The 14,630-nt window shown below is 55.8% G+C and overlaps 1 protein-coding gene across 15 annotated transcripts in view; it reads left to right on the forward strand.

The window, feature by feature from the left end:
* Window positions 1-14,630, forward strand: part of LOC129013193 (espin-like) — a 52,963-nt gene that overhangs the window by 21,009 nt on the left and 17,324 nt on the right. For 7 of the 15 annotated variants that reach the window (XM_063651316.1, XM_063651318.1, XM_063651313.1 and 4 more), the window contains exons 8-14: window positions 2,068-2,213; window positions 2,298-2,504; window positions 8,075-8,154; window positions 10,503-10,647; window positions 11,832-12,024; window positions 12,597-12,716; window positions 14,332-14,432. In XM_063651316.1, coding sequence (XP_063507386.1) covers window positions 2,068-2,213; window positions 2,298-2,504; window positions 8,075-8,154; window positions 10,503-10,647; window positions 11,832-12,024; window positions 12,597-12,716; window positions 14,332-14,432 — 992 coding nt within the window. The other 8 variants (XM_063651310.1, XM_063651319.1, XM_063651320.1 and 5 more) reach the window with 7 other exon arrangements.

A 14,630-nucleotide genomic window follows, 5' to 3' on the forward strand; every position in this document is an offset into this window, starting at 1 on the left:
ACCAGCTTCAGAGAGGCCCCACAGCTGGCCACCCTTCCCCTTGCCCCGTCTATCCTGAGCCTCTATTCCTCTCTCCACGTCTTTCTCTTGTCTTTCCAAGCAGCACAGACCTGAAGCCTTCTTAGATATGCCAGGAACTCTTCCTAGCCAGTTCCTGCCAGGGGCCCTGGGCCAGCCAGAGCCTGGCTATGGGGGCAAAGCTGTGACCCACCATGTTTCCCCCTCCCTCCCGGGTGACTTCCCTAGGCATCCTTTTTTAAGAGCTAGACTGGTGCAGGATTCCTGGGCTTCTTTTCTATAGGGTGGGACAGTGTCCCCCTGCCAGGACACCTAGAAGGCCCAGGACAGGGTGCCTAGATGTGGTGCTCCCATCCCAGCCACTCAGGGCAGAGATCATGCTTAGTGGCACCCCCAAAGCTTCATCTCCCTGACTAGGAGTGCAGAGCAGAGCTTGTCCCCCTACAGTTCCTATGGAGCCCCAGCCCCTGCAGACCAGAGCCCATGGAAGCATGTCCAGCACCTGCTGAGCCTCCTTCTCCTTCCCTCCACAGCCTGCAGCAGGGCTGGATTTAAGGGCAGAGAAAAATACACTCTGGGCTTCCCCAGACACCCCCACCCAGCACATCCAGGGCTGGGTGCCCTACCCCAACCCAGTGCCAAGGTGGAGGCCCTTGCTAGGGGCTACAGCCAGTGGTGGCCCTGCCCAGCCCTCAGGGGCACCAGCCAAGCCAGGAACTCCATGGACCACCCTCATGGGGCCCCAGAGCAGCCTGAGCCAGGGTCAGTTGGGCAGAAAAGCTCCTCCTCTCTTCTCCACTTCCCCACTCCTGCTCTCCCTGGCCCGCTCCCTGTCCCCTGCTGTCCCAGTCTCATCCTGGCCCCCTCTCCCTCCTGACTCTGCTGTCACTTCTCTCCTCTTGGTCCCTAGAAGTGAGAGTCCTGAGGCACAGAAGAGTGAGTAGTTGCATGTGCGGCTCCTGGCTGAGGCTGAGGCACGGGGTGGGGGCAAGAGGCAGGAAAAGCAAGGCAGGAGGGGCCCAGACTTGAGGAAAGGGCAGGGGCAGGGGCTGGCAGGCGAGAGAACCTCGATGAGTGGGTGGGGCCTTGCACCTCATACCTAACCTCATACCCACATATGCACCCAAGCATTCTGCGCCTGGCTGATGGTTTTGCCTACATAAATGAGCCAGCCACACCGATTTTCCCTTTCTCCTACTCTTCTCCTCCCGGTGACTGCATTCTGGGATCCCCAGCCTGGGAATCCAAGAGCTGTCGGCCCATTTATTCCTCCCTCCCAGACCTGACCCCTTCATCAGGGCTCAAGAGACCTCCGTCTCCAAATCTCCATTCCCCTCCTCCGGCTAAGCCGGAAAATGCACCCTCTGCCCTGGGTGTTTGCATATTACCCGCCTGCCCTTCTTCCTGGGTATCTCCTGTAGCCTTAGTAAGGGCTCTGCTTTCCCCTAGAGCGGAGCTGTGCTTTGCCATAAATGTGCTCCTGGCTTGCAACCAATGTGTCTGCTTGTGCGTCTCTCTGTGGGTGTGGTGGGGAGGGAGGGGACCAGGTGGGTACTTGCACTCTGGGGTCCGGACTCTGCATGTCCATGGATGCCCCAATGGACTCAGTTCAAGGGTCACTGAGGCTTTGCTGATGTAGGGAGAGGGCCAGAGGAAGGCTCCACCCCAGCCGGGCTGAGCCAGGGAACCTGGGACAAAGGTCGGGTGGCTGATTCCAGGTAGTATTTTGGAGCTGCGCACTCAGTGGCTGGGCAGGAATATATGCCCAAGAGCCACCATGAACTCCCAGGGGCCTCCAGGCAGGGGCCCTCCATCCCGTGAGTAGGGTGGGGAGGATGGTGGGGTTGCCACAGTCAGGGAACCAAGGGCCCGCCTCTGGGGGCCCTGAAAGCTGCCTGCGGGACCTGGGATCTGGAGAGCTGCCCGCTGGCCCCGAGAATAGGCACCCATCCAATCTTGGCTTGGGAAGGGGGCTGCAGAGGGGCGGGTGAGGGGTGGCAGGGATGCAGCCCCACCCTGGCCAGTGCCTCATCTCCTGCCTCCGCATAGGCACCAAGTCTTTCAACATGATGTTCCCAATGGGCGACAACTCGGAGCTACTGGCTGAGATTAAGGCAGGCAAGAGCCTGAAGCCTACCCCGCAGAGCAAGGGGCTGACCACAGTGTTCTCAGGCAGTGGGCAGCCGGCCTTCCAGGTAGGCGGGCCCAGCAGGAGCCTGCGACCCGGCTTCCCTGGCCTTAGGCCACTGGGCGCTCAGCCCCACTGCTTCTCCCTGCAGCCCGATTCGCCGCTGCCATCTGTGTCACCTGCACTGTCACCAGTCCGGAGCCCCACACCGCCAGCTGCGGGGTTTCAGCCGCTGCTCAATGGAAGCTTGCTTCCGGTGCCGCCCACTACTCCTGAGCCGGGGGTGCCGCTGGACATGGAAGTGCTCATCCCTAGGCACAATGAGCAGGGCCGGCCCATGCCCGAGTGGAAGCGCCAGGTGATGGTGGGCAAGATGCAGCTGAAGATGTAGGAGGAGGAGGAGCAGAGGCGGAAGGTGGTGGGGCGGGGTGCCCAGGGAGCCCTGGGGTCTGCATCTGGATGCACAGCCCATCCCCCACGCCACCCCCAACACCAACTTCCGGACCTCCTATTTTCTTTCTTTCTTTTTCTTTTTTTTTTTCCCCCTTGAGACAGAGTCTTGCTCTGTCGTCCAGGCTGGAGTGCAGTGGCGCGATCTCCGCTCACTGCAACCTTTGCCTCCCGGGTTCAAATGATTCTCCTGCTTCAGCCCCCCAAATAGCTGAGATTACAGGCGCATGCCACCACGCCCAGCTAAGTTTTTTGCATTTTTATTAGAGACGGGGTTTCACCATGTTGGCCAGGGCTGGGATTACAGGCATGAGCCACCGTGCCTGGCCATTTTCTTTAGGGAAAGCAGGGTGGCATGACCCCGTTTGGGGCTTGTCCCAGTCTCCACACACACCCCTAGCAGCTTGTCCTTGGAAGTGAGACAGCAGCCTTTCTCAGACTCTCCTTCACCTGCCTAGCACCTGGGATCTGGTTAAAAGGCCTGTTTGGATTCAGGAGGTCTGGGCGGGGCTGAGGCTCTGCATTTCTAGCCAGCTCCTGGGTAAGTCCGCTGATGACGCTGGTCCAAGGACCACACTGAGTAGCCAAGAGGGCTTTGGTCTCAGTCTTAGGGACCTGGGCTCCATTGCTGCGCTGCCGCCTTCCAGCTGCCAATACTGAACCTCATCCAGCCTCAGTTTCCTTCTCTGTAAGGTGGGCTGATCAGCACCAGCTGGCAGGATGAGTTGCCTTCCATTCATCCAACAACTATTCCCCAAATGCCATTTATTTTTATTTTTTATTTATTTTTTTGAGACAGGGTCTCACTCTGTCACTGAGGCTGGAGTACAGTGGTGCGATCTTGACTCAGTGCAACCTCCGCCTCCTGGGTTCAAATGATTCTCCCACCTCAGCCTCCCGAGTAGCTGGGACTACAGATGCCTGCCAACCACACCTGGCTAATTTTTGTATTCTTAGTAGAGACGGGGTTTCAACACGCTGGCCAGGCTGGTCTCAAACTCCTGGCCTCAAGTGATCCGCCCGCCTCGGCCTCCCAAAGTGCTGGGATTACAGGTATGAGCCACCACGCCTGGCCCCCGAGTGCCATTTATGTGCCCCACACACTTGTAGCCTCTGGGGATTCATGGTGAAAATATCAAGGCCTGCTCTAAGGTGGCTGCGGACATGTGTGTGAGTCACCAAGCACACAAAATGGGGCAGTGTGAGAGAGTGGGTGGCAGTGGAGAGAAGTACCTGGGCTGATGCAACACAGCCAGCTGCAATGGGGAACGCAGGGGACTGGGGCAGCCCTAACGGGCCACCTTATATGTGTGCTGGGGGATGTGTTAGGGAAGGAGAAGGTGATGTCTAAGGTGACACTTGGAAGATGCGTGAGGGGTGGCCAGGAGGAGAGGGGGCCGAAGAGCCGCAGGTGGGACAGGGCAGTCTGGAAGTGAGAGTGGATGTGGCCCTGACTGTCCTGGAGGAAGGGGGTCGCTGAGTTGGAGACATCTCAGTGGGGGCCAGGTTACCAAGACCTGGCCAGAGACCCAGAAGAGAACGGACTTTCTCCTGGAGCACTAGGGAGCCGGGTGCGGGGAGTGTTAAGCAGGGAAGAGGCTGCTTCCTATTTGTATGTGGGGAGTGGATCCCATAGGGTCAAGATGAATCAGGGACCTCTGTGGAGGCGATGGCAGGCCCAGGGGGGAAAACTGGACATCAGAGGTGGAGAAAAGTGAGCAAATGAGAATATTACGGCGCCCAGCTGTCCAGCAGGACAAAGGGAGGGGAAGGGTGGGCAGCTCAGTGGAAGCTGCAGCTGCAGCCTCTTTAAGAGCGGAGTGGCCTCTCATTCTGCACAGAAAACATTGACCACAGGGAGCGGAAGGCTTGGGCCACAGGGGAGCTGGAGAAGGCGTCATGAGTCTGGGAAGAGAGGCCTCACAATAGCCGCCCTCGGATGGGTTGGGGAGGGCCACCGCGCTTCTCAGCTTCAACGTCTTTCGCAAGTTCCTTGGGTGGTGTAATGAGCGAACAAGCCAGGCATGGAGACCCAGTCTGCTGGCCTGTTCTTGCCGCCGCACCAGCGACCAGCGACCGGCCGTGCCCCCCGCCAGCGACCAGAGTGGACACTGCCCAGAGCCTGGAGCGGCGGCTCAGGCCGAAGCCTCACCCCAGCGTCACCCCTGCCAGCCAGACGCGGTCCCTCCCTGCAGATGTAGCCCCGCGGAGCCATTACACCACCCAGGACATGCAAAAGGTTCCCGGCGCCAGGTCGGAAGCTGGGCCAGAGGGAGACGCGCCTCCCTCCCCTCTCTTGTCTTCTCCGCCTTAGCTGACGGCGGCCAGCTCGTGCTGCTACCCCCGCGAGGGCTGGAGGTACTCCCCCGAGCACTACGCCATCCTCTGACCCTTTGGCGAGCTCATGACCGAGGCCGACATCCTCCGCATGGAGCAGCAATCGAGAACCTGCTGGCAATCCTGTGCCTCAGGCGGGCCCACGGTGTCCGGGGGCTCCCAGTCGGCCAGCGGGCCGTGGGCGGCGGCGGCCCTGGGCTGGCCAGAGCCGGCCGCCACGTAGTCGTCCTCCAGGATGGGCTCGCGGCCCGGGGCGCAGAAGCTAGAGGCGCGCCTGGAGCAACTGGAGCTGGAGCTGAGCAGCTGTTGCCCATCTCGGCCGCCCTGTGGAGGCCGCACTTCACCCTCGACCCGCGCCGAATGCATGGCCGCGCCGCCAGTCTGCCCGCCTGGTGCAGCAAGATCTCCACGCTGCTCAAGAGCATGGCCACGCTGCTGGCCGCGCTGGGCGGCCGGCTTGCGCACCTGGCGGAGCTGCTGACCGCTGACACGGGGCAGTCGCTGGCGCCGCTGCCCGAGGCGCCCTGGCTGCCGGGGCCGCTATGCCTGAGCCGCTCGCACTCGCTCAACTGGTGCCGCGAGGCTGTGGCGCGCGAGATCCTCGAGTGCGGCGTCTCCATGCAGCATCTCCGCGCCACCTACGAGCTGCGCGCACTGTCCGCGGCGCCCCCGAGCTGTCCGCGGCGCCCCCGAGCTGTCCGCGGCGCCCCCGAGCTGTCCGCGGCGCCCCCGAGCTGTCCGCGGCGCCCCCGAGCTGTCCGCGCCGCAAGCCCCCGCAGTCCGCTGGCGCCCCGGGCCGCGAGCCCATCCTGGAGAAGGACTACGTGGCTGTCGGCTCTGGCCAGCCCAGCGCCGCCGCCGCCCACGGCCCACTGGCCGACTGGGAGCCCCCGGACACCCTGGGCCCGCCTGAGGCACACGATTGCCAGGCGGCGCTGCCTGAGCCGGAGCAGCTGGCGCGCCGGCCGCCCCTCTGCACGGAACTGCGCTGCGTCCAGAACTACCTCCACCTGTGCAAGGAGCGCATCGTTTACCTCTTTCTGGAGCACTGGCGCCGCTGGGCCTTCCGCGGACCAGGCCGCCGCGCCCAGGCGCGCCTAGGCAGACTGCTGCCTCGCGTGACGGCCGCCTGTGCTGGCCGGAGCTGGAGGCCACGGACTCCCCCCGGCTGCGAGCGAGCAAGGGCGAGGCTCACAGCCCCGACGAACGGCTGCGGCAGCTGCTGAGGCAGCGGCAGGCGGTGGGCAAGCTGCTGGACCACTGGCGGAGCCTGCTGCGGCGCGTGCCGGCAAGCCCGGGCCTGGCGCTCGGCGTGTACTGGCCCCAGCACTTCCTGTGGCCCCTAGACTGCGGGGCACCCCCGCGCTACGAAAGCCTCACGCTGGACCTCTTCATGCTCAGCTACTTCCAGCTACTGGAGATGGGCCTGAGCCGCGAGGAGCGCAAGTTCCACCACCTACCGTGCTACGAGCTGTTCCACCGGCTGGGCAGCTACCCGTGGGAGCGCATCCGCCTCTTCCACCGCGTGGTGCTGGAGGAGGTGGAGGCCGGCAGTGCGGCTGGAGCGACGGCTTCGAGGAACTCAGGCACCGGTTCTTCGGAAACGGCCTGGAGGCTGAGCCGGCCCCCAAAGAACAGGCGAAGAAAAAGGAAGAGAAGGGGAAAGAACAGGAGCGGACGGAAGAGGCCGCTCTGGTTCAGAAGGGGGACCCGGCCGAGGGGCAGCGCGAGGCCCTGGCCCCTGCGCCACAGCCCCCGCCCCCGCCCCCGCCCCCGCCCGCCGCGCCCCCGCCCCCGCCCGCCGCGCCCCCGCCCCCGCCCGCCGCGCCCCCGCCCCCGCCCGCCGCGCCCCCGCCCCCGCCCGCCGCGCCCCCGCCCCCGCCCGCCGCGCCCCCGCCCCCGCCCGCCCCCGCCCGCCGCGCCCCCGCCCCCGCCCGCCCCCGCCCCCGCGCCCGCCGCGCCCCCCTCGCCCGCCGCGCCCCCCTCCCCCGCCGCGCCTCCCCCGACCTCAGACTCTCCGGGTTCCGAAGCCCCCGCCGAAGACCCCTTGGAACTGGTGTCTGAGATGGGCGAATTCAGCAACGAGGACATCTGCCGCTACATCGACCGCAGCTTCTCCTTCTGGAAGGAGAAGGAGGCAGAGCTGTTTGACATCTGAGCAGCGGAATTCGGAATTCGCAGTTGACCGTGGAGCGTCTTAACGTGGGCCTGGACGCCTGTCTGACGCCCTCCAGAGGCGTGAAGCAGCGGGAAGAACCCAGGAGTGTGGCCTTGAGCAGCCTGGAGGGCCCAGGACCAGGCTGCCTCAGCCTCTGAGGTCTCATGGTGAGCAGGCTGTGGGGCGTTGGTAGGATAGGCAGGGCAGGCACAGAACAAACCAGGTGTCCCCCTCTCGCCCCGTGGCCTTGCTGAGCTCTGTGTGGAGCCAGGCAGCAGAAGAAGCCCCTCTGAGTGAGGGGCTGCGGCTCCTCCTTGGGGCAATGTGGCCTGCTCTCTGGTTTTCCACTGGAGTTCACAGCTACCTCCTTGGCTGAGGTCAAGGGAGCCACGTGTGCAGTGTTCTGTGTGAAGTGTGGCGTGTACAGACCCTTTCTCCTCTGTAACATTCAGGAAATAAAACTCTTTGCTGTAAACTGCCTATGTTGGACACCACACCTGCCCCTGATGTCATTGCAGCCCCACGATTGTAGAGCACGTATCCACTCTATTGGGAAGAGGGCAACCATGGGCTGAAGGTTCTTCGCAGGGGAGCCAGAGTCAGCCTGAGTCTCCCTGAGCCAAGAGGCTGGGTGGGGGCTCGCACCTGCGTCTGCCCAGAGGTCTTGGACCTGTGGCCATTGGCCACCTGCCCCTGTGGGGAATCAGGCTCAGGACCTCTGGGTCCCAGCTACTTCTTCTCTGCTTCTGTCCCACTCAGCTCTGATCTCTCTGGTGCCTCCTGTAGGACACAAGGGTCTGGGTTACTAGGGGAAAGGAGGCCAGCTCTGAGGGGGTGTGACCAGGTACCTCCATCCACTTGTCTCACAGAAATGCATCAAAAGGGTCACTTCCTCTGACCCTGACTCCTTGAGGTTCCCAGGTTGAGGGTGCCCCCTATCTCCCAGCCCCTGCAGGGCCTGAAGCTTTGTGGTTGTGTTTCAGGAGGAGGAGGAGGAGGCCTGGCTGGCCAGCATGCCCGCCTGGAGGCGGGACCTCCTGCGGAAGAAGCTGGAAGAAGAGAGGTGAGCTGGGGGTCAGGCAGAGGCTGGCCTGGCAGGGTGTCTTGACTGCGCTCCTGAGGTGGAGGTACCAAGTGACACTGTCTGTTTTTCCTTCCAGGGAGCAGAAGCGGTGAGTGCAGGGCTGGCCCCAACCTGCCACCCTTACCCCCACCCAAGTCACAGAGGGTCGTCCCTTCATCCAGGCCAACTTAAGTGCACCCTCCTGTCTCTTGGCCCTTGTAGCACAGCCTCCTTCCTCCCTGTAATATCCCAGACTGCTGTCCCCCAGAATCTCTCTTTCATGCTCTGAGAACTTTGTTCCCGGTTACTCAGTCCCTGCCTCCTATTAACCTGCTCTTTTCTACCCTTCAGTGAACCTAACCCCAGTATCAATCACCTTGATTGTCTGGCCCTTAGAACGTGCTTTCTGCCCCTAGTAATTTCACCCAGCCCAGTGCTGTCCGATAGAAATATAATGAGAGCCACAGATGTGATTTAAAATTTTCTAGTAGCCACAGTGAAAATGTAGAAGGATATAGGTGAGCTTAGTTTTAGTACTATTTGACACAAAATATCAAAAATATTATTTTGACACATAATCAATTATGAAAATTATTAATGAGATATTTTATACTCCTCTTGTAAAGGTAAGTCTTTGGCCAGGCATGGTGGCTTACACATGTAATCCCAGCACTTTGAGAGGCCAAGGCAGGGGGACCACTTGAGTCCAGAAGTTTGAGACCAGCCTGGGCAATGTAGTGAGACCTCATTCTGAAAAAAAAAAAAAAAAAAAAAAAAGTGGGGTTTCACTCTTGTCACCCAATCTGGAGTGCAGTGGCGATCTGGGATCATGCAACCTCTGCCTTCTGGGTTGAAGTGATTCTCCTGCCTCAGCCTCCCAAGTAGCTGGGATTACAAGCATGTGCCACCACACTCAGCTAATTTTGTATTTTTAGTAGACATGGGGTTTCACCATGTTGGCCAAACTGGTCTCAAACTCCTGACCTGAAGTGATCCACCCGCCTCGGCCTCCCAAAGTTCTGGGATTATAGGCATGAGCCACCAAGCCTGGTCTTTATTTATTTATTTATTTATTTTTTGAGACAGAGTTTTGCTCTTGTTGCCCAGCCTGGAGTGCTATGGCACAATCTTGGCTCACTGCAACCTCTACCTCCTGGGTTCAAGTGATTCTTCTGCCTCAGCTCCCAGGTAGTTGGGATTACAGGCGCCTGCCACCACGCCTGGCTAATTTTTGTATTTTTAGTAGAGGCCGGGTTTTGCCGTGTTGGTCAGGCTGGTCTTGAACTCCTGATCTCAGGTGATCCACCCGCCTCAGCCTCCCCAGGTGCTGGGATTACAGGCGTGAGCCTTCGCACCAGGCGTGCAAAATTTTTTTTTTTTTAGTTAGCTGCACGGGGCTGGGCGCAGTGGCTCATACCTGTAATCCCAGCACTTTGGGAGGCTGAAGCGGGTGGATGACCTGAGGTCAGGAGTTCAAGACCAGCCTGGCCAACATGGTGAAACTCCATCTCTACTAAAAATGTAAAAATTAGGTGGGCGTGATGGCGCATGCCTGTAATCCCAGCTACTCGGGAGGCTGAGGCAGGAGAATCACTTGAATCTGTGAGGCAGAGGTTGCAGTGAGCCAGGATCACGCCATTTTGTACTCCAGCCTGGGCAAGAGAGTGAGACTCCATTTCAAAAAAAAATTAGCTGGGTGGGCCAGGCTCGGTGGCTCACACCTGTAATCCCAGGACTTTGGGAAGCTGAGGCAGAATGATCACCTGAGGTCGGGAGTTCAAGACCAGCCTGACCAACATGGTGAAACCCCGTCTCTACTAAAAATACAAAAATTAGCTGGGCATGGTGGTGCGCTCCTATAATCCCAGCTACTCAGAAGGCTAAGGCAGGAAAATCGCTTGAACCTGGGAGGCAGAGGTTGCAGTGAGCCGAGATCGTGCCACTGCACTCCAGCCTGAGTGACAGAGCGAGACTCCGTCTCAATAAAAAATAAAAAAATAAAAAAATTAGCTGGGCGTAGTGGCACGCAGCCGTGGTTCCAGCTACTCGGGAGGCTGAGGTGGGAGGATTACCTGAGCCCAGGAGGTCGAGGCTGCAGCGAGCCATGCTCTCACCACTGTGCTCCACCCTGGCAACAGAGCGAGACCCTGCCTCAAATAATAATAAAACTTAGTCTTGAGATCTTATTGCTCTTATTGCCTGACTAAGGAGGTTCTGGGTAGGGAGTTCATTTTAGATCTGCTTTTTTTGTTTGTTTTTGTTCTTATCGAAAACTACCTTTGCAATCTCATGTTTCTCTTGGGCCCTCTTTAGTGGCCTAACTTCTTCAAACCATGATTTTCTTGTAGTTCGTCAAGGTGGCTTTGGAGACAAGTCTGGCAACTGTGGAGACCCAGAACCCATCTTTGCCTTGAGAATGCAGAGCTGAAAGAGCAGATGGGAGAAGAAATGTCTGATGGATGGGAGACTGAGGAAGACAAGGAGAAGGGCAAGGTGATGGTTGAGACTGTGGTTGCCAAAGAGGGTCTGAGCGAGAGTAGTCTTCAGGCTGAGTTCAGAAAGCTCCAGGGAAAACTGAAGAATGCCCACAATGTCATCAACCTCCTCAAGAACAACTTGTGCTGAGTAGCAAAGAAGGGAATAGTAAACTTACTCCGGAGCTCCTTGTGCATCTGACCAGCACCATCGACAGAATAAACACAGAACTGGTTGGTTCTCCTGGGAAGTGCCAACACCAAGAGGAGGGGAATGTGACTGTGAGGCCTTGTCCCAGACCCCAGAACCTTGACCTTGGGGCTACCTTCACAGTGGATGCCCACCAAGTCAATGTGAGCTTAGATGGAATGAAAAACAATTGGAGAAGGGCTCGAAATGTCAGTGTTTACTTTAAAACGTTCTCCCATGTGAATCAGGAGGTACCAAGAGAAGGGTCTCTTTGTACCACAAACAATAGTAATAATATTCTGCCTACATTCAGCCTTTAGAAAGCCTTTTACAACATAAATATTTCTTCAGTACTTAATTTTTCAGATAACACACTAGGCATTGGCACGGGGCAATAAAACCAGTGGCTGCCCTTGAGATACTTAATATGGTAAGGAAAGATGGCACATAAACAGGTAATTTTAACAGGAGGGGGTAACTGCTGTAACACAGAGATGCATCAGGTTATGAGGCAGCCCAGACAAGTGGTATGTAATGACATCCCTTCCTTATCAGTGCCATTTTTTTTTTTTTTTTGTCACAGCTCATCACAGGTGTCTGTTCCTGGACCTCAGATAGATTATTGGGTTCCTGTTTAGGGAAGGAGCCATGCTGAAGATTCAGTAAAATGGAGAATACAGGGGATTCTGAGAGAATCAATGGGACAGAATGTGAGGGGAGATGAGTGGAGGGAGGGTTCCACCCCTTCTCTTTTTGACCGCTGAGAAAACATTTCCTGAGAGCTCCTCTGTAGACTTGATTGGCACTGTGCTGTGTGCTGTGGATACAGATATGAAGAAAACATTATCCCAGCACTCCAGGAGCTCCATCTGGAAAGCAAGTCACTGCCAAATGGCATGAGAAGTGCTGTGACAGACTTGAGTAAAGTCAACAGGTTTCAGAAGGGGCAGTGGTCGTCACTGCATGGGGGTGACCTCGGACTGTCCTGATCCCTGTCTTGGCCCCTTTCACAGTTGGATAACCAGTCCCAGCCTCGTGACCCTGGGCCTCAATCAGCGTTTAGCCCACCAGGGTCCACCCAGCACCTGCGCTCCCAGCTGTCACAGTGCAAACAACGCTATCAAGATCTTCAGGAGAAGCTGCTGCTATCAGAAGCCACTGTCTTTGCTCAGGCTAACGAGCTGGAGAAATACAGAGTTATACTTAGTAGGTAACTATGACTTATTAGGAAAGAACTAGCCTGTACATCTTATAAGTTCTGTGTGTTCTATACCGACATGACATGGTTATTGAGCACATGAAGTGTGGCTAGTGCAACTTGGACAGTTGGTTTTATTTAATTTTAGTTAATTTAGTATAAAGTGGCCATATGTGGCTACTAACTACCTTATTGGACAGTACAGGTGTAGGTGTCTTGGGACTCTAAATGAGTTCAGCTCCATTCAACATTTATTGAACCCTTGCTGATAAAGCACTTGCCAGCTTCAATGGGGCTGCTAGAGATGAGAGTACACAATCCCAGACTTACAGATACCTTGTCCCAGCTAAGGCCTAGGTTATGTGAAGGGGAGATTATCAATGGCAAATGCAGGCTCCTCCTGTGGAAAGAAATTCTGCTTCCTGAAGCTGGTGGTCTCTTCTCCCACCAGTTCAAAGAAACTTCTCTCACACTGTGGATCTGCCCTCCCTGCCCCAAAAGGTTAGGGTATGTGCCATTGAGGCTGAGGGCATATGTGGGAAATGCAGACATTCTCTAACACCTGCTGTCTCTTCCCAAGCAGGTGAATCCTTGGTGAAGCAGGACAGCAAACAGGTCCAGGTGGACCTCCAGGACCTGGGCTATGAGACTTGTGGCCGAAGCAAGAATGAGGCTGAACGGGAGGAAACCACCAGTCCCGGTAAGAGCACAGGGTGTGGGGCTCCCCTTCCCTCCCTGGAGTCAGCTGTCACATTTGGGTGCTGTTGGCCAATTCCACACCTGACAAGTAGTGGGGAAGAGGAGGACAGGAGGTTAATAGGAGAACTCTTACCCAAGATGAGGCTGAGTATAAGTTTGAATTTCTACAATTAGTTTGTGGCACACTGCTAATAATAATAATAATAATAATAATAATAATAATATAAAGTTCTATACAACTGATTATTATAGAAATACTAAGGCCTACTTAGAGACCATATGAGGTTTTGGAAACATGCAAACCATAAGTTTTGCAAAACAAAAAATAATTTTGTTTTGCATTATAAAAGGACTACAACTATAGGGCCACCCACCACATTGGAAACCAGAAGAGAAGAAAAACACAGTCTCTCTCATTCTTGAGGAAGTATAGTGTGGCAGTTCAGAGAAACGATGCTGGGGCCAGACTGGTTGGTTCAAATCCCAATTTGTAAACTTTCCAGTGTCCCAGTTTCTTCAAATGTTAAAATAGTGATAAAGGAACTACGTACCCCATCAGGTACTAATGTCAATTAAATGAGTAAATTCTTATAAAATGCTTTAGAACTGTGCCTGGCATCAGGTAAAATGCTGTGGATTAGTTGTGATTCTGACTACCACTGCCCTAATACACTGATGTTAACATGCTGATATATTTAGTCGAAGTCTTATTTTCCTTTGCCTATTTTTCACACAGTTGTAACCCAATAAACTTTTAAATTATACTAAAAAGTAGAGTGCATTAAACTTGCAGCATGCAGAAATAGCTTGCCCTACATTCTTGTGGCTATCCTAACTGGATAAGGCCATGTTAATGTCTTAAGAAACATCAGTGTGTGTGGAATGAACACAGGACGTTGGAGGATTTGAATTGTGGCTCTGCCATGTGCTGGTTTGAGTGATCTAGAACAAGCTAGTTTACCACCTCTCTTTAAGTTTTGGTTTCCCCAGTCAGTAAAATAGAAAGTGGTGAAACCTAACTTGTAGGTATAAGGAGGATAAGAAATACTGTATTTGAATGCCTGGCACAGTGTCAGGGTTGAATAAAGTACTACTTCACCTTATTCCCTAGTAATTATTGTCCTCATGACCAAACCTGGCTCTTCTCAAAGGCAGTGGCCACAACAGCACATCCAACTTTTATTTAGGAAGACATCTTTGTCTTTTGTCAGAGTGTGAGGAGCACAACAGCCCCAAGGAAATGGTCCTGATGGAGGGGCTGTGCTCTGAGCAGGGGTGCCGGGGCTCAACGCTGGCTAGTTCCTCAGAGAGGAAGCCCTTGGAGAACCAGCTAGGGAAGCAAGAAGAGTTCTGCGTATATGGAAAGTCAGAAAACATCTCAGTCCTATGAAAGGACATCAAAGATCTGAAGGCCTAGCTGCAGAATGCCAACAAGGTCACTCAAAACCTCAAGATCTGGGTCTGGTCCCTCTTGGTTACAAGTGATTATTTGTCTAGTCTGGAAAGACCCTGGAAGCTGAGAGCTGTTGGCACCCTGGAGGGGTCTTCACCTCACAGTGTCACTGATGAGGATGAGGTGTGGCTGTCTGATGGCACTGGGGCTTTCTACTCTCCAGGACTTCAGGCCAAAAAGGACCTGGAGAGTCTCATCAAGAGAGTATCCCAGCTGGAGGCCCAGCTCCCAAAAAATCAACTAGAAGTGAAGCTGGCTGAGGAGGTAAGATCAGTCTCGTGGCCTTGGTAAGGATGGCACTGTTTGGGCATTTTCTGGATTGAAAATGTGTAAGTTTGTGCTTGGTGTAGGGTAGCTCAGGCAGTTGGAAGAAAGAACATGTCTGGGTATTCACAAGGACACTGATTTAAATGGTAGATATAGGTCTGCAGAAAAGACAGGTAGACAAGCAGGAGGACATAG

The sequence above is a fragment of the Pongo pygmaeus genome, chromosome 15, assembly GCF_028885625.2.
Source record: "Pongo pygmaeus isolate AG05252 chromosome 15, NHGRI_mPonPyg2-v2.0_pri, whole genome shotgun sequence".
NCBI lineage: Eukaryota > Metazoa > Chordata > Mammalia > Primates > Hominidae > Pongo > Pongo pygmaeus.